This window comes from Benincasa hispida, chromosome 6, assembly GCF_027475165.1.
Source record: "Benincasa hispida cultivar pf3 chromosome 6, pf3_genome.v1.1, whole genome shotgun sequence".
Lineage (NCBI taxonomy): Eukaryota > Viridiplantae > Streptophyta > Magnoliopsida > Cucurbitales > Cucurbitaceae > Benincasa > Benincasa hispida.
The window spans coordinates 42,161,109-42,180,341 of NC_143483.1; the positions used below are offsets into that span (position 1 = coordinate 42,161,109).

Genomic DNA, 19,233 nt, shown 5'->3' on the forward strand with positions numbered 1-19,233 from the left:
CATTTTGAGAGAAAAAAAATAACGGTGAAGAAGAAATTATTTTCTTCAATTTGCTGTTGTGAGTTTTTCTTGTTTCTTCATATCTTCAAGCTAATCTTGAGTCCCACAACTCTGCCTAAAGCTCCAAGAGCATAATAGGGAAGGCTTTGAGGTGGTTTACGTTGATATCAAGTGAAAACAGCAGTTGAACAGACGTTTTTCTTGGAGAGTTCATCAAAGATATGTTATGAAAACCCATTTTTTATGAAGAGCATGCTTTAGTTATTGCCAAAATTAGAGAATTAGAATGCTTATGGATCCTTGATTCTTCTGCTGCATGTTGTTTAACTCTTACAATTGGTATCAGAGCATCTTTTAAGCTTTCAATTCGGTCTAATTTTGGCAAGGTGGGTGTTTTTTTGTGAGATATATGAAACTGTTGCACTACTATGGTTTTCTTTGATTTGGCATTTTAATTCTCTTTAATTTCTCAATTAAATTTGTAATTGGCTCTTAATTGATGAGCATTTATATGTTAGCAAGAGTTTGTAATTTATTTGGAGTCATTAGAGTTAAAATTAAGATGTAATTGAAGAAACAAGCGAAGGAGGTCGAGCTGCTGTTCCAGAGTTTTCAGTTTCTACTTAAATTTGTAGCTGAGGTCCAGTTGCTAAACGATCGTTTAGCTCTAGACATTATACGATGAAAAGAAAAGCTAGACGATTGTTTAGTAGCATGCGCTGGTCGTTGTGATGTTAAATGCTAAACGATCGTGTACCTACGGAAGCTAAGCGATGCGTTCATTTGCTATACGATAGTATAATGCAATCGTTTAGTTTTAGTCGTGGGAACTAGACGATACGTTTATTTTGTTAAACGATGGCGCTATACAATCGTTTAGCAACGATGCGTGCTAAACGATGCGATGAAATGCTACGCAATAGCACTGAGCGATCGTTTGGTCGCAGAGCTAAGCGATCGTATAGATAAATGATATGCGACGCGATGGTGTTCTATACGATTGAGCTATGCGATCATTTAGCTGCAGCAGATACTAAACGATGACTTGAAGGTGTTGGGCGATGGTGTTATGCAATCACTTAGTACTATGTGATGGATCTAAATGATTGCACTGCGATGAAACTAAATAATCGTTTAGTCCTATGCGATAGAGCTAAACAATCGTCTAGCTTCCAGCAAACACTATGCGACCGTGTACTTCCTCTCAACCCAAGGCGATGACATTAGGCGATTACCTCCAGACGTTACACAATCGACCTTAACAGCATATTAAGGTTGGACCAAGAGCAACCGGTTCGATCGGTTTACTCAAGGTTCAATCTGATTCAGCCTCAAATGGTTGTGGTTAGTCTAGTTCAGGCTTTGTTGGTCCAGTTCAGACTTATTCAGCTCAGTTCAAGTTGTTTACGGTTGGATCTGGAGTAACTCAAGCGGTTCAAAGATGGTTATGAAGCTGTTTATAATAGTTAGTTATTTGTTTGCTTGTTTATGCATGAGATGTACGTGATAATTAAATAAATTCACATATATGCATACAGTATGTCATGTAGATCTAAAACCCCACCGTAGGAAGCATGTTACATACATTGACAGTATGTTATAAGATATTATGATATATAGTATGCATGTTAGGGTTTATTTTATTTAATATAATAGTTATATTAGATATTGAATACCTTTGCTGTTTGTCATGGATGTTTAGCATGTCTAAAATTTTGTAAGCTGTTATAAAATTGGGTTAGACGTTTAAAATCCATAACAAAGAATAGTTGCATGCTCACTTAGGTTAACCACTTATTTTAATAGTTAAAATAGGTTGTTAAACTTGTAAAACTATGGTTACAAACTCAATCAATATATAATTCTGTCGAAGGCTGGTGGTCTTTAAGTTGACGGTCTACAGAACACCTCCTACCTGGGGATTACAGTCGAATAATTGAGCGTTAGTAACCGATTTTATGAGCATTCGTGAGCGGTTTGAGGTAATAAAATCGGTTTATCACCTAGACATTGTAGGTTAAATCCATTTATAAGTGTTATACTTGGATAAACCACCTAGACTTAGGGTTATTTTTATTAGCCTAAAAGAACCTAAGTATAAATATACCCAAACATTTAGAATACTTCAGTGGGAGAATAAAAGTTCTTAGCTCTCACGTCCTCAAGAGTTTACACTGTGAGATCCATGCTTGGCTTCTTGTCGATTTTACCTCGACTACTCCATAAAGAAAGTGTTTGCATGGATCAATAACAAGGTGAATGGGGGAAGTCGTTCATAGTAAGTGGGTGAAGGAAATGTGTCAACATTGTCCTACAGTCTCCTCCATTAGTTTGAACCGTGAGATTCTTATGTTGCGCTTGTTGTCGTTTTCATGCGGCACTAGCTAGTCGTTAACCACGGCGATCCCTACAAAGGGTTGTAACATAGGATTCGGAATAACTCACGCTTCAGTAAAATGAATAGGGTCTTATAGATCCGTCTTGGGAATTGTCTTCTATTTCGGAGTCATACTCAAACCGTTCTATAAGATCTAAAAATGGTGGGTCTACACTTAAAAGACTTACTAAGTGTTAGTAATGATCTTGACCGAAAACGATAACTAAATGACTATCAGAATATGAGTTATTCTGGAGATAGTATTTGTTCAAAAACTGTCTTGCTTTTGTGAAAGAATTCTTGACTGCCCCACACTAGCATTTGTTCTAAATCACTTAAGTATCTTTGCAAAAATAATTATTATGGGTATATTATCACTTGATTGGATTTAAAAGCAATTCACTTATAAAATTTGTTTATAATTTCAGAATGACGAGTTATATTATACAATTGTGGCTTCGGACAAACTGATTGGGGAAAATTATGTAAACTGGAAATCTAATTTGAATAAAATACACACGATAGACGATTTGAGATTTGCCTTAACGGAGGAATGTCTTCCCATTTTTAGCTCAAATACCAACTGAACTGTTCGGGAAGCGTTTGATAAATGGATCTGGGCTAATGATAAAGCCCGTGCTTATATTCTCGCCAGCCTATCTGATGTTTTGGCCAAATAACATGAGGGTATGACCACTGCCAAAGAGATTATGGAATCTCTAAGAGGGATGTTTGGACAGTCGTCCTTCACCCCGAGGCATGATACTGTCAAATACGTTTACATTAGTCGCATGAAAGAGGAGACCAATGTTCATGAATATGTCTTGGACATGATTGTCCACTTTAATATGGCTGAAGTGAATGGTGCTATGATAGATGAGAGAAGTCAAGTTGGCTTTATTCTAAAATCTCTTCCGAAGAGTTTTCTACAATTTTGTACCAATACCTTGATGAATAAAATCAAATACAACTTGACAACTCTGCTTAATAAGTTGTATGCTTTTCAGACCATGTTGAGAACTAAAGTTCTAGAACAAGAACCAGAAGTAAATGTTGCTTCTGCTGAGAAGAGAGGAATGTCCTCCAAGCCTGAAGTTGCCTTGTCTTCACAGACTAAGAGTATTCTAGTGAAGAAAGACAAAGGGAAAGGGAAAAAGTCTACTGGTAAGTGCAGAGAAAGGGAAATGTTTCTATTGTAATGAGTTGAGGCACTGGAAGAGAAATTGCCCTAAATATCTTGCAGAGAAGAGAGCAGAGAAAGGAAAATAGACTGGTTAGATCCTGGAGACCGTTTGCTCAGCTCATCCAGTAGGAGAAGTTGCTAATGAAGATGTAAATTACCTGCTTTCGTTAAATCTTGTAATGAACCTTTTGTACATATTTTTTTGTTATGAATGAAATGTTTTTTCAAGAAATATGTTTGTTCTGTCTCATAACAACTTCTGTTAAGAATCAAATTGTTAATAGCCATCAGCAAATATTCAGATATTTAAATGGCTAAGATTGAAGTATAATGAATTTAAGATCTCTAGCTCTGACTGTTAACAAGAGTTGTTAAGGCAGATCATACCATCTTAATCAAAGAGTTGAGAATACCTCAATGTAGTGGGAGGAAAATGTACTTCCTAGCCATTATTGAGAAATAGATGAATTCCCCATAAGAAACCTATTTGTATATTAATATGTTTACAATGATTCTCTCAGCTAAAGTATTTAAGAATCATCTAGTAAGACTAGAAATACCAGAAGTTAATAACCTAGGCCAAGTGGGAGAAATATTAGGTATGAGATACCAAATGGTAAAACCATGGGTATGGGATGCCCTAGTTTAGTGTATTTCTCTATAAAACTTAGAAACTCAGTCTTATATATCAGATATATAAGTTATCACTGGAGTTTTAGTCCAAGTGGGAGTTTGTTGGGTTTTATGTCCTAAAACTCGTGGTTTGTAAGCATTAAAACTTATTATGAGACTTCGATAAAGTTTTTGTTGAATATATTGTTTTTTAGAAATCCAATAAACCTAAGTCCTTTGACTATTATATGAGTACTTGAACTTTATGTGGAGATATACAAGTGGATCAGGTTCGAGTAAATAGTCAAAATGATCTATAGTATATGAATAAGATTGGGTACCTTATTCTGGTAACACTATTAGATGCGGCCTACTCTGTAGTTGTTACAAAGTGTTATAAAGTGCTACATATGAAGTGATCCTAATTCGTGCATGTTGAGACATGAGAAGTGGTGGTGTCCTGTTCAAATGAATTTTATGCAAGATCGGACCACGAAACCTATTACTCTTACTTTATAACGTTGTTTACTGTTTAAGACTGACTATTTCAAGCGATGACCTAGGTAACTTAACTTTAATCCTGAGCTAACTATGAACTCCTGTTTGTTCAGGATTAACCTTTGATCTACAAACGGTGAGAGTAGACCAATTGCCTCTTCTCAATAAGCTTACCATTTTGGGAAAAAGACTGGATGAATAGTTGGAAACATAGGATGCAAGAGGGAATTCACTCCTACCCAATTAGGGTTAGTAGAGAGATTGTTCCCTTCAAGTGCTGATTCTGGGTCTTGAACAAGAAATCTCACCCTCTCATTGGTCTGAGAGGGATTCGATTTGTTGATTGGATCACAAATCAATTGTTCATTAGGGGATCAGTGCAACTTAAGGAATAAGAGGTAATTTCGGGGGTAAAACAGATATTCGACCCAGCCATTATTACGAGCAACCTGTGAAGGGTTAACTACTAATCATGGTTATATCTAGTGGATATAATATATCTACAGTGAGGGGAGTTCAGCTATGGGCTTTAGTGGAATCACCCCTTAGTTAATGAATAGGGGTTAGATCGGTCTAATGAGTTTAGCCGATTAATCTCGGATTGTTGAAGCCCATGATCTATGGGTCCGCAGGTCCCCCTACTAGCTCGTAAATGTGTAAGCTTTAGGATAGCTTGAGAAATTAATTTGAAATGTTCAAATTAAACGGAACCAGAGAATAAATATTTAAATATGGTTTAAATATATGAAGATGATTATTGTGCAAAAAAAAATTTAATATTTGATATTAAATTAATTAATTTTTTAAATTAATTTATGAAATTAATTTAAGAAAATAAATTTTGAATAAAAATGATTTTAAATCATTTTTTATTTTAAAAAGAAAATGGAAAAACAATTTGCATGGTTGCACAAAATGGAAAATGGATTTTTCCATTACCATCATCTTTATGCTCACACAAAAACCATTATCTTCTCTACTTTGATTCTCCAAGCATGAGCTGCAAGCCATGCACTCCATCACTTTGCATGTTCATCTAAATATATAAAAAAGATTGGAGTTGTTGGAGAAAATAGAAGAATACAAAATTTTGAGAGAAAAAAAATAACGGTGAAGAAGAAACTGTCTTTTTCAATTTACTGCTGTGAGCTTTTCTTGTTTCTTCACATCATCAAGTTGTTCTTGAGTCCCACAACTCTACCTAAAGCTCCAAGAGCATAGTAGGGAAGGCTTTGAGGTGGTTCACGTTGATATCAAGTGAAGATAACAGCTGAAAAGACGTTTTTCTTGGAGAGTTCATCAAATGTATGTTTTGAAAACCCATTTTTTGTGAAGAGCATGCTTTAGTTTTTGCCAAAATTAGCGAATTAGAATGCTTGTGGATCCTTGATACTTCCACTGCATGTTGTTTAACTCTTAAACCGTGAATAACTGACTAAACTCTTTAGCCACGAGATCCACCATTCGTTAACTGTCAGGCATTCTAATAAAGACTAACAGCTGAACTCTTCTTACTACAGATATATTTCTGTGTCCATTGGATATAACCAATCATGAGTACAATGATCCTTCACAAATGCTTGTAAGTACAACTGGGCCAAATTATCATTTTGCCCCTATAGTTACATCTCACTCCTTAAGTACCACTGATTCCTCTAATGAACAATACAGCATAGTCCAACTATTGTGAACACCTCTTGAGCCAAGAGAAGGTGTGTGGCACCACATCGTTCAAGCCCTGGAATCATCCCTTAAGGGAGCTATGTATCTACTTACCCTACCTTGGGGAAAGAGTGAATTCCATCTTGTATAGCTGAGTTCCCAGCTCCCAAATCAGACGAATCCCCAAAATGGTATGTTTGAATCGGTGACCTGGTCACTCGCATTTATACAAATCAAAGGACTGCCCTCAATGATAGGAGTTCTCAACTCACTCAGGATTGAGGTCATGTTACCTATGGTCATCCTAGTGAAGTGAAGTCTCTGTCATGAACGGTGTTATATAACGAGATGTTAACACTTCGTGGTCAGGTCTTATACAAACTCTTTGTATAGGATGTCCCCACTCGCATGTCCCCAACACGAATGATCAGGATCAAATCATCTGTGACAAGTCACAACACCTGTGACCATTCCACAAAGCGGGTCACATCCATAGCGTTACCAGGATAAGGTTTCTCTCCTATATCCATATACTACAGACAATTTTGGTTATCACTCAAGACATGATCCACTTGTATGTCACCACATACATGTTTGAGTCACATACAGATAACTAGGGATTTTATGTTTATTGGTTTGTGGTAAATCAAATAAAACAAGTAACTGAGAAAAATACGTGAAGTAAATATCATATATTATACAACACAAACGTTCGTACAAACTGTTTACAAACTATAGGACACGAGACTTTAGGGCATCAACCCCAATACATATATCTACTATAGTAATTTCTCCTCCACTTGATATAAATCATATCTATATCTAATTTCCTCCAAAATAATGTATCTCATATATTTAGTCAATTATATCATATATAAGTAACCAGTTCAATTATATCATATATAATCAAACTCCTTCTTGTCAATTTGAACATTTCAAACTGACCCAAAAACTAATTCTTTATCCAAGCTACCTAGGGGACCTTAGGGACATGTGGCTCAAAGCTTCAACGGTACGTGATTAGCTGACTAAACTCTTTAGCCACAAGATCCACCATCCATTAACTGCCAGGTATTTCACTAAAGACCAACAGTTGAACTCTTTTTAGCACATATATATTTCTGTGTCCATCGGATATAACCAATCATGAGTACGATGACTCTTCATAGATGCTCGTAAGTACAGCTGGGCCAATTTTCTGTTTTGCCCATGTATTTACATCTCACTACTTAAGTACCACTGATTCCTCTAATAAACAATACAACATAGTCCAACTATGTGTGAACACCTCTCGGGCCAAGAGAAGATGTGTGGCACCACACCGTTCAAGCTCTAGAATCAGCCCTTAAGGGAGTTATCTATCTACTTGCCCCTGCCTCAGAGAAGGAGTGAATTCCATCTTGTGTAGTTGAGTTCCTAGCTCCTAAATTAGACAAATCCCTAAAATGGTAGGTTTGAATCGGCGACTTGGTCACTCGCACCCATACAAATCAAAGGACCGCCATCAATGGCAGAAGTTCTCAACTCACACAGGATTGAGGTTATGTTTTCTATGGTTATCCTAGTGAAGTGAAGTCTCTGTCATGAATGGTGTTATATAACGAGACGTTAATACTTCATGGTCAGGTCTTATACAAACTCTTTATATAGGATGCCCCCACTCGCATGATCAGGATCAGACCATTTGTGACAAGTCACAACACCTATGACCATTCCATAAAGCGGGCCGCATCCGTATTGTTACCAGGATAAGATTTCCCTCCTATATCCATATACTACAAACCATTTTGGTTATCACTCAAGACATGATTCACTTGTATGTCACCACATACATGCTTAAGTTACATACAGACAACCAGAGATTTTATATTTATTGGTTTGTGGTAAAGCAAATAAAACAAATAACTTATAAAAATCAAGATGTGAAGTAAATATCATATATTATACAACACAACCGTTCGTACAAACTGTTTACAAATTACAACACACGAAACTTTAGGGCATCAACCTCAACAGTTTTACCGCCAAAATTACATCTTGCTCCTTAAGTTCCACTGATCCTTTAATAAACAGTTGGTTTGTGATCCAATCACTAAACTGGATCCCTCTTGGGCCACTTAGAGGGTAGGGCCCCTTGTTCAAGACTTGGATTTGGTACTTAAGAGAACAACCTATCTGAAGAAACTCTTATTCAAGAGAATCAGTGAGTGGAAGCAAGATCTTTCCAAGCCCATTGTGCAAGAATAAATGCATTCATAAACATACAAGAATAGTTATGCATACAACAAGAATTGAGAGACATACCTTTGAAGAACTCTTCTTCTGGAAATATCTTGCTCTCGTGAGCAATCGTTTAGCCAACCTCTCGTTGTCGTTACAATCACGAACAATCTACTCCTCAAATAGCAACCCTTCAACACTACCACTCGGTAACCTTGGTAATCTCGGAATGAGAATCCAGGAGGTGTGTGCTCTGTATGAATTTGGTAGAGGGAAGGAGCAAGAAAATGATCGAACTACATGATCAAGTAAGTGTACGAAAGATTTTTGTCTATCGCATAAACTGAGAGTACTTGATCGTTTAGTAATTTCTCGCTCTCGTAAGAATCGTCTAGTAATATCTCACTCTCGTGAGCAATCATCTAGTCGATCATTTAGTCTCTTGCTCAATCGTTTAGAGCCGATCGTTTAACAAATCTCACTCGATCATTTAGTCTCTTGCTATATCATCTAGTCTCTTATGAGGACTATCGTATAGTCTCTTGTGAGCAAACGATTAGTGAAGCAATTAATGAAGCAATCGTTCATAAAATGAAAACTTTTTTCATTTTATCCTTCAGTTATTCAAAACTGAAATTGACCTCCCACTTGCACGTTTAATGGAAAAAATAACCAACTAAACAATTATCTCATAATTGTTTTTATTATAAATAAATATAATAACTAAATTATCATATTATATTTATAACCTATAGTTTTAATATCACATCAGATGTAATATTTAAACCATAATTCTTTTCTCCTTTATTTAATATAAATCATATTTATATCAATTCCTTCAGTTAATGTATCTAATACATCAAATCAATTATATCACATATAATTCAACCAATTTAATTATATCATATATAATCAAATTCTCTCTTGTTAATTTGAACACTTCAAATTAACCTAAAAACTGATTCCCAACTTGAATCCATTGAGCCACCAAAGGGATCTTATGGACCTGTAGCTTGAAGCTCCAACAGTACGTGAATAACTGACTAAACTCTTTAGTCAAGAGATCCACCATCTTTTAACTGTTGGTCACTCCACTAAACACCGATAGATGCACTAATCGTACTACAGATATATTTCTGTGTCCATATAACCAATCAATAGTGCGATGACCTTTCATAAATTACTCATAAGTATAGCTAGGCCAATTTTACGTTTTGCCCCTATAGTTACATCTAACTCCTTCATCATGCGTCCATGCCTCACAAGCCTCGATGTATGGTTGTCCTGGGCTTTAATACTTAGCCAGATTTCCACCTGTTAAGCTCCAATTCAAAGCTACTCAAACGTTTACTCCAATACTTAGAATTTTTTTTCCCTTCAACATAAGATTTAACTTATACTGGCTTAATTTCCTTAATTACTTGCTTAAGTAGGGAAATTGAGATCCGAGTTTCACAATTACTTCCCCCTTAAGAAAATTTTGTCCTCGAAATTTGCTCGGACCTACTCTGATTTAAGGTTTCACAACAACCTCTGTCGCAAACCTTTATAACCTTGTCTAGCACTACGTTTCCACTGCGCTACTTTGATATTAACTTCCCTAGTTTGTCCAACGGTATTTCTCCTAGCCATCTCTTCGTCAAACCAAACTATCTACAAATAATTTTTTTATCTCAAACTCTAATTGAGAATAACTTAATTCATTCTTACCTTTCCCAACGGATCTTCAGGTAGCGTTATGAGTTCCAACTCAGGTTGTGTGCTAGGTGCGCCACTTCCGCTATTCCTTTTAGTCTTACCTTGACTAATTCTTAGGTTTCTCTTTAAACCTATGGAATCATCCCTCTAGGTTTCCTGAACTCAAATTTCAGGTTTCCTAGGAACTTATGCTTTGATACCAACTTGTCACACCCCCTTCTGAGCTTACCTCTTGAACCTGAAAGAAGGCGTAAGGACGACAGATACCACCCTTTTGTGATACCTACTGCCCATCTAAACATTTTGCACTCATTAAACTTTAAGTCAAGGATATAAACAATAACTATTTGGCTAAACTTATTTTATTACAAACAGTATAACATTTATACAATTCCTAGACTTAATTATAAAGTTTATATCAACAACTTTGAACCAGAAGTGTGGTTGTGGTGTGGCAGACCTTGACCTTAGCAACACCCTAAAACTCCTCATCTTTCGCTATCTGGGAAAAAACATAAAGAAAAGAATGAGCTTTAAGAAGCTCAGTGAGTGGTAAACAACTTATAGAGTCTCTTTCAACTCATATAATAATACAAGCATATCACAAGTACGAGATTAACATCCAAACCTCAGTCTTCTATGTTCCCTATATGCACATAGATTCCCGCTTATAAGCTCAGAAGCTAGGCTCGTCAACCCTCTAACCATCCCATACGAGGTTCCTTTCACAAGCTCAGGAACTAGGTCTGTTAACCCCCTGACCATCCCAACCATATATTCTCATGCTCGTTCCAACTACTCATTCACAACATAACATAAACATGAAAGATATGCTTAAGACCTTAAAAGAAATACCACTCACCTTGATTAGCAGGAACCTTTCTCTCTTTCCAAGTTCCTTAGTTTCCGATGGCTTCCTTTTGAATCCTAAATTCTATATTCATTCCGAAGCTCATATTACTCATCATTCCAGACCTTATTTTAAGACACTTCCTTCTACATATATGTTAGAAATTTCTTAACTAACTTATCTTAAAATCTCGGCCCAAAAATCCTCGTGGTTTGGCCGGAATCCTCAAATCATCAAGACTGGCCCAAGCTTACCCAAGAGCTCGAACCTTCTGTCTTTCCTTTACTCTCCAGCCCGATTCCTTTGATCCTTTCCTCCGGCAGCCCTACCTTGAAAATTGGACACTTAGGGCTTTCAAGTGGATTTGGAATCACTCAAAACGCACGAGTAGTTTGGGAGAACTCGTTCCAAGTTGATGCTACTTCATGACCTCATTGTCCGATAGCATCTCCACCTCTTAGAACCACTTGATCAACGCATGCTCTTCATGATCAATGCAAAGCTTCTTCCGAATCTATCCTCAAATACTCCTCCTAATATTCTTTGAAGAGAATTTATGTTATGAACTGAAGAAATGCCTTATGGTGGTATTTATAGGCCTTTAGCAACAAATCCTCATCATTTCTTAAGGTTTCAACACATGACACCTCCTACTTAGGAACTTTTAGAGTGTCTTCACCTTGCTTTGCCACCACCTACTTCCATGCCACTTCCTACTTGCATGAAGCTGCGTTGTCTTCCTCATGCACAAGTTCTCTTTGCATGAAACCCTATTTGTCCACCTCCTTCTATCTTAAGCTCAAACTCTTCTCGGTTTAACCACTTGTTCAGATGAATCTATTAGTCTGCATACCTTTCATGGCCACATGCTTACTTGATCGCATGACTTGATCATCGCATCACCCTCCTTTGTGCCACACTAACCTCAAGTCATCGCAAGTCCTTACTTGGCTGCATACTCCTCTCCTCGCATGGCTCACCCTTGGCGCATGCGTTCAACTAGGACTATGACCATCGCATGTTACTCGCGCTAACCTTGTCCTATGCGCCCACATGCCCCTCCTAACCTCGAATGTGCTTAGTGCATAATCAGTCTTAGTGCATAGGACATCATCACCACATGCCAACCCTTGGGTCAAGCTAGGTCTCAAGTCAACGCCTCATGGTTTGTCTTATCGCATGCCCTCACTGCATGCCTACTACTAATGTGCCCTTGCATCAATGCCCAAGGCTTGCCTTGCCATCGCCTTGCATCCTCTCATGACCAACGCAAGCATGCCCTTGTTGCTTAAGATCAACACATTCACCACCTGACCTCGCAAGCCTTGTGTACCGCAAGCCCCATCAATGCATAGACACTACACCATGCGCCCATCATGGCTTGGCCCATCGCATAGCTTCCATGTAGCTTTTACGCATACAGCACACAACCTTGTGCTCATTGCCGTGCATTGGACAACACGCACGCTCAGCCTCAATTTCCTAGCTTTGCGCTCATCGTCTACCGCTATCGTGCAACCCTACAAGCACTTGCGATCGTCCTCGCGCAGTGCCCCAACGCCCAGCGCCCACGCTTGCGCACAATCGAACGCATCCTTGCTCGCGCCTAACCCATCCTCGTCACTCGATGGCCCTTCTTTGTTGCTTGCTAACGCTGCTTCTTATCATCCCAACGCATGAGCAGCCCTTGTCACGCTAACGTTTGGGCAGCGCCTCATGCCAACGCTCAGCCAACATGTGTCCATCATGGTTTGACCATCGCTTAGTGTCTTGGTCGCACACCCTATACCAACGCATAGTCTTTCATGCGTCCACCACTTTAGCAAACATGACACCCTCCAATGTCAAGACCAACGCATAGCAACTTTCACCATGTGCCCATGCCTCACAAGCCTCAATGTATGGTTGTCCTAGGTTTCAACACTTAGCCAGATTTTAAAAAACACACCCCCTTTAAAACTATTTTTCTAATTTTAAATATCATATAATTTTTAAAAAAAAAATTAAACAAAAAAACATTTCAAAGCTTAGAGACCGAGAAAGATCTCTTTGAAAATTGACCAAATAGAGCTATTTTATTAAATTTGAAGATTAAAAAGGTACATTTTTTAAACTCGGTACAAGGGGTGTTCATGGGTTGGGTTGAGTTGAAAGACTTTTTAGACTCAACTCAATTGTTCGGATTGTAAATTTCTTTAATCTAAATAACCCTTATTAAAAAATGACCCAATCCAACCCAACCATGAAATATTTGAGTTGGATTGGTTTAGGTTAATCTAGTCATTTATTTAAATTTTTGTTTTAAAAAAAAGCAAAAAGCAAAAATCTAATTTAATTATTTTCATATATTGAATTAAAATTAACAACTCAATTTCAATTTATATAATGAAAAATTTCAACTATTTTTAAAAATTGTTAAAGAATAAATTATTAAAAAATATTAAAATTAAATAGAATTAAAATCAATATATATAAATAATTATATTATGAATAATAAAAAAATATATTTTAAAATTAATAATAAATTTAAATCGAACCGGATTCTACTGAGTTAAACAATATTTTCAAATTATCATATTTTTTTTAACACCTCGTACATATTCTTTGAAATTGGGAGATTTTTCGAACATATTTCCTTGTTTCAGATTAGAAAGGAAAACAAAAATCTTTGGAAAAAGAGAATCCCTTTTTTTGAGGTGGGGTCAGTGAATAAAATCAAGTAAAATAAATATTTGAATCAGAGAGAGAGAAAATTCGTCATCTTGGAGAGTGTAGATTCACGTCACTGTCCTGACTGTGGACGCCCTTCCATCTTTTCACCTTTTTTCAAGGCTCTCCTTCTTCTCACGCGCTTAACAATGGCGGTGCTTTCCATATTCTTCGTCTTCTTCCCTTAATTCCTTCAATACCTCTCTACTCCTTCTTCTTACCTTCTCCCTCTCCCTCCGCCTCTCGCACCGTCGCCTTCCTTTTTCATTTTTTTTCTGCGTTTTTCGCCATGGAGTTCAAGTTTCGTGCCGGCGATCACCGACCTCCGCCACCGCCACCGCCACAGTATGTTCCTCCTTGGCCGCTGGCTGTTTATTGTTTATCTAACCAAAGATTTCCAGGTTTGTTAACTCTCTGTTTGTTTGTCTATTTGTTCGCATTGCGATCTTTTGTATTGTTTCTGTATGTTTGGATGTTCTGTGAAAATCAAGCGGCTCGAGAGGTTGAAGAGATCTCTAAGGATTTTGGATGATGTGAAATAGAGAATAGTTTTTCCTTTTTTTTTTTGTTCATTCGAGTTGAGAAGCTTTTTCTGAATGCGCTGGTTTCTGCGTTTTTACTCTGTTTGGATTCCGTGAAAATCAAGCGGCTCGAAAGGTTAAAGATTTCTTCTGTTTTTGGATGATTTGAATAGTGAATAGTTTTCTTTTGTTTTTTTGTTTTTTTTTTCCCCTTCGAGTTGAGGAACTCTCTCTGACTGCGTTGGAATTCTGACCGGTTTCTGGCGTTTTCGATGAGAGGTTTTACAATTTTTTATGAGCAGTGAATGAAATTTTGAATCTAGGGAAAGAAGCTTTTAACTTTCATTTTCTGTGTGTATATTTTACCGATGAATTTTGAAATTTACTTTTCCTTTTTCTAGCACAGTTAGGATTCGTTACTTTTTTTCAGTTGCGGAAGCGGTTCCTCTTTTTTCATATCCCCTAACAGATCATCTCAAAAGGTTTTCGGTTACGATCGCACTTTATAGAACGCATTCGAGAGTGGAATCTTGGATTTCTCTTACTTTTCTCTGATTTAACATGATTTTCAATATCTCGATGGATTCAACAGAACCCTGTCTCAGACGAACCACGGACATACTCGATTCAAACAAGGAAATGCTCTGGGAGATGGAGTTAATGCGATTGAGAGAAGAGAAATTGCTGGCGGAGATTGAACGGCAGCGATTTCTGAAAGAGGAAGCGAGGAGAGAATTGATGTTGTTCGAACGAGAGATGGCGATTCGAGGAGTTGCGCAGTTGGCGGGATTTCCTCTCCGACAGCCGCAACGCTGGGGAGTGCCTTTCAGCGCTGCTGCAGCAGCGCCTTCTCCGTCTTCATGTCCATTGCCGTCGCCGGCGGTAGTGGTGCAATCGTTTCATGAATGGCGGAAGATGGAGCAAGCAAAAAGTTCTGACCGCCTAGGGTTTCGTGCAGTGGCGTTGCCGCCGCCGCCGCCGCCGCGGATTCAGCCATTAATGGTGGAAGACAAAAAGGAGCTTGAAGTACTAGAGGCCGTTAAAAGAGAACTCATTGTACTGGTTTGGCTCTGTCTCTATCCTTTTTTTTTCACTTTCCTTTGATGAATAGGGTTTTTCAAAATCATCTTAGTTTCCCAAAATCATCCTAATTTTCTAAGAAGATTAAATTTAACTACTTAGTTTTCTCTCTTTCCTTTGAAATTTATGCTTGTTTCATTGCTTTTTCTTCAATATAGTTTTCAATCTTTTGAAAAGTTTGAATTCTTAGTCTAAATATATCAAAGAAATGAGTTTTTGGAAACTAAAAAATAGTTTTTAAAGACTTATTTTTTAGACTAAAAGGATTAAATCTTTTCCTAATAAAGAAGAAAACTGTAATAGAGAAAATGGTAAAAATAAGCTTAATTTTCAAAAACAAAAATTCAAATACAAGGAGAAGTCCTTAAATTACAAGTTTAGTGACTTGTAACTTATAAGGTTTGTGCATCTTAGGTCTCAACGGTCTTTCTCAACTTTCAATTATTTATGTCCATTAAACCTCTAAATATGGTAGAAAATGTCTAAACATTTAATTTTGTGTCCAATAAATTCTCGATTTTCAATTTTGTATTTAACAGTTCCTTGTCCTATCCAATGTATTTAAAAGTTAATTTAGACACGGAATTGGTAGTTCAAGAATCTGTTAAACATTTTTTAAGTTCACAGACTTATTGGACATAAAATTAAAATTTTAATACAAATTTAGTGACTAAATAGATATAAACTTAAAATAAATTTAGTCCCTTAACTTAGAGGTTTAAATCTCTTTGGTTTTTGAACTTGTAAAAAATGTCTTTATAACTTTTAAAATGTCTAGTGGGTCCCTAAATTTTCACATCCATATCTATGGGAGCTTAACATATTTAAAATTTTGAAAACTGTATTGATTTTTATTATACATAAATTTAAAACACATGCATCATAGGACTCTAAAATTTTTCAATATTAAATGATTATTGAATTTAAAAAAATATCAAATAGGTCAATGACCTATTTACACAAAATTAAATATTTAAGGATCTATTGGACACAATTAAAAACTTGAGGATTTATCACACTTTTTAAAGTTTAGGGATCCTTAAATTTAAAGTTTAGAGATCGCACTTCTTGAAGTTCGAACCAAATATACGGTAGTTCGAAGTTTAATAACTAAATTTGTAAGTTAATCATGTTTATCAATGTGATTAAGGTGGTGTTCGAAATACATTTTGAAGTGTTTAATTTTTTAAAAAAAGTCATTTTAAAAGAAATTAAAGTATTTGACAATCATTCAAAATAGTTAAAATAGTTTTTCAAGTGTATTTAATCACTTTTTATCAAAAGTGTTCGAGTTTTTTCAAAATATTTTTTTCTCAAGTCAATCCAAACAGTCCTAAATCTGAATTTTAATAGAAACTCAAGACAAATTAAGATTCTAATGGTTGCCAATTTTGGGTAAAAAAGCTGTAATATAGGAAGATGAGGAACTAAACTAAGGTATTTGTACGAACTTTTCTTCAAATTTAAAAATTTACTAGGACAATAAGGTAGTTTTCCATTCTCTAATGTACCAATTATGTAGGAGTGATTGATGATCAGTTTTCTATTATAAAAACATGGTTGGAATTCTAGGAAATCACACTTCAATTAATGGCATTATTTAGAAATTATCATATTGTGGATGAACTAACTTCCTTGTCAAATGGTTTACAATAATCTGACTTGTGTCTTAAATTTGGTGAAATTTTGCCACTCCAGAGTTATGTTTGATGGTTCATACCAAAAAAAAAAGAGAGCTTTTTATAAGAACTGTGGATATGTGTGTGAAGTTGTTAGGGATATGTTTGTAATGAGTAAGTCCTTAGAAAAGTGCTTTTAAGTGCAACAAAAGTGTTTTTAAGCGCTTAGAAAGTCCAGTTCATTCTTTATAGATTTGAGAGCGGTGCTGCAGGAAAAGCCTGACCCAAATGTTTTTAGAGAAAAGAGAAAGGCCTCGACATCACTGTCCACCAATGACATCCAACTGTCTATTGTGAAGAAGGCTTCCAAGGATGAGTGGAGCTGTGCCCTGTGTAAGGTGACCGCAGCAAACAAAAGGATGTTTAATCAACACCTTCATGGCAAGAAACACCAGCGCAAAGAAGCAAGTCTGAGGGCTCAAAAGGAGATCAACATTTCCCGGGCTGCACCCGAGTCATTACTGAAGAAAAGGAGAAAGCTATGCAAAGCCACAGAGATGCTCAGTTCTGCTGCAGTAGGTGCAGAAGCAAAGGAATCAAAACATGAAACACTTCAAGGTGAGAAAAATGATGGCAGTTTCGACATGAATGCATTAGTAGTTCCAAGCTTTCTGAAATTAGGGGACAAAGAGGATAATAAGCAACAGAACAACCAGATAACATTTGGCCAAAACTTGATTGGTGAGGATGATATCGTGGCAGAAAAAAAGTTTAATTTCTGGTGTGAAAAGTGCAAAGTTGGTGCTTATGATACAAAAGTGATGTTAGCTCATGTGAATGGGAAGAAACACCAAACAAATCTTAAAGAAGTTGGTCAAACTGGGACAGGGCAGCCATTGTAGTAGCTTTAGCTTTCAAGAAATGTAGATACTGGACAGAAGAAGAGCAACGGTTGACAGGTGTTGCTTGGTGTTTTGGTGGGCAGGGTGGTAAAGTAGGGACAGTTTAGAATGACTTTTAGAATGGTAAAGCTAACCCCTAAGTGCTTTTCAAAGTTTTCATGGCGTTTGATTGCACAGTTAAAATCACTTTTAACAATTGTTCACATAGAAGTCTTAGGAGTCTAGTAATTTATGAGTTTATTTAGTTAATATATAGTCTCATTTTAATCTTTTAGTGCTAAATTATCCTTTACTTAGCTCTTGCTTTGGATAAAGATGCTTGTTTCTTGGTAGCTGTGGCCATGCTACAAAAAGCTAACTTGATTTGTACAAGCTTAGAGTGGATGGGCTGGTTGTGAACAATAGGGGTGTATATGGTTCCGGTTAAGACTGGGTTTGAAGAATTTTGTGGACCAATCTAAAAATTTGGGTTGGCTAATAATGAATTCAGTTTTAACTCAATCCAAAATTTTCGGGTTGGGTCATTGGTTTTTTTTTTATTATTATTTTGAATTTTGATTTTTTTTTTTTGCAACTCCTTTTCTATTGAATAATTTGATTTTTACGGATCAATAAACCTTCATATTTACAAAAGTCAACTAATCCTAAATATATTATATCAATTAATAATAAAAAAACATGTAATCCATGTAAAGTCAAAAAAATTCAATTCAAATGTTCAAGTTCAAAGTATTTATTTAAAATATTCAAAGGGACATTCAAAATAAAAATAAAAGGTCCAAGTTTTAATAATAAATATTGGCCTATTATATGAAATTTCAAATTCAATAAGAATCATTCAAAAGCTGTCATGACGAATGACTAATTTTGTGTATTAGTATCTCAAAATCATTTATCTTCTATAACCTTGTCAGACAAATATGAAGTCAAATCATTCTCCACTTCTTTCTTCTTCTCTCAATCTTTTAAAAGTTATCCATAGATCTTCCATTTTTTCGTCCACTTCATGAGACTTTGATTGTTGAGAATCATTGGTACTATGAACATTACAAGTCACATAGGAAGATCCACTTATCGTTGTGGTGGTTTCATAAAACATTTTTAAAGAGTTAATAAACACTTACATGTAACTAATTAGATGTAATTGGGGTCTTAATATTTTATTTTCACGGTCCTCTTCCTCGAAGTAATCAACAAAATCTGAGTCATTTTCTCTAAAGTTCTAAAAGCTTTCTCAAATTTAATTGCATGTCCAAACATTAAATAAATAGAATTCCACCTAGTTGCCACATCTAAACAAAC

The 19,233-nt window shown here is 36.2% G+C and overlaps 1 protein-coding gene across 2 annotated transcripts; it reads left to right on the top strand.

Annotated features, from left to right (window-relative positions):
• The first annotated feature begins 13,856 nt into the window (after positions 1–13,856).
• LOC120080381 (uncharacterized) lies at positions 13,857–18,432 on the top strand. Of its 2 annotated transcripts, none has more exons than XM_039035026.2 (3): positions 13,857–14,210; positions 14,923–15,392; positions 17,302–18,432. In XM_039035026.2, exons 1-3 carry the CDS (start codon positions 14,099–14,101, stop codon positions 17,929–17,931), a joined length of 1,212 nt encoding a protein of 403 aa, XP_038890954.2. In that variant the 5' UTR covers positions 13,857–14,098; the 3' UTR covers positions 17,932–18,432. The 2 variants fall into 2 exon arrangements, with proteins under 2 accessions (XP_038890954.2, XP_090170569.1); XM_090314443.1 differs by having other exon boundaries at positions 13,857–14,154.
• Positions 18,433–19,233: the final 801 nt, after the last annotated feature.

Bases quoted from the DNA above. Each gene is read 5' to 3' on its own strand.
- LOC120080381 (XM_039035026.2), top strand. From the start codon at position 14,099: ATGGAGTTCAAGTTTCGTGCCGGCGATCACCGACCTCCGCCACCGCCA. The intron at 14,211-14,922 runs GTTTGTTAACTC...TGGATTCAACAG, and splicing joins ATCTAACCAAAGATTTCCAG to AACCCTGTCTCAGACGAACC. The intron at 15,393-17,301 runs GTTTGGCTCTGT...GCGGTGCTGCAG, and splicing joins AAAGAGAACTCATTGTACTG to GAAAAGCCTGACCCAAATGT.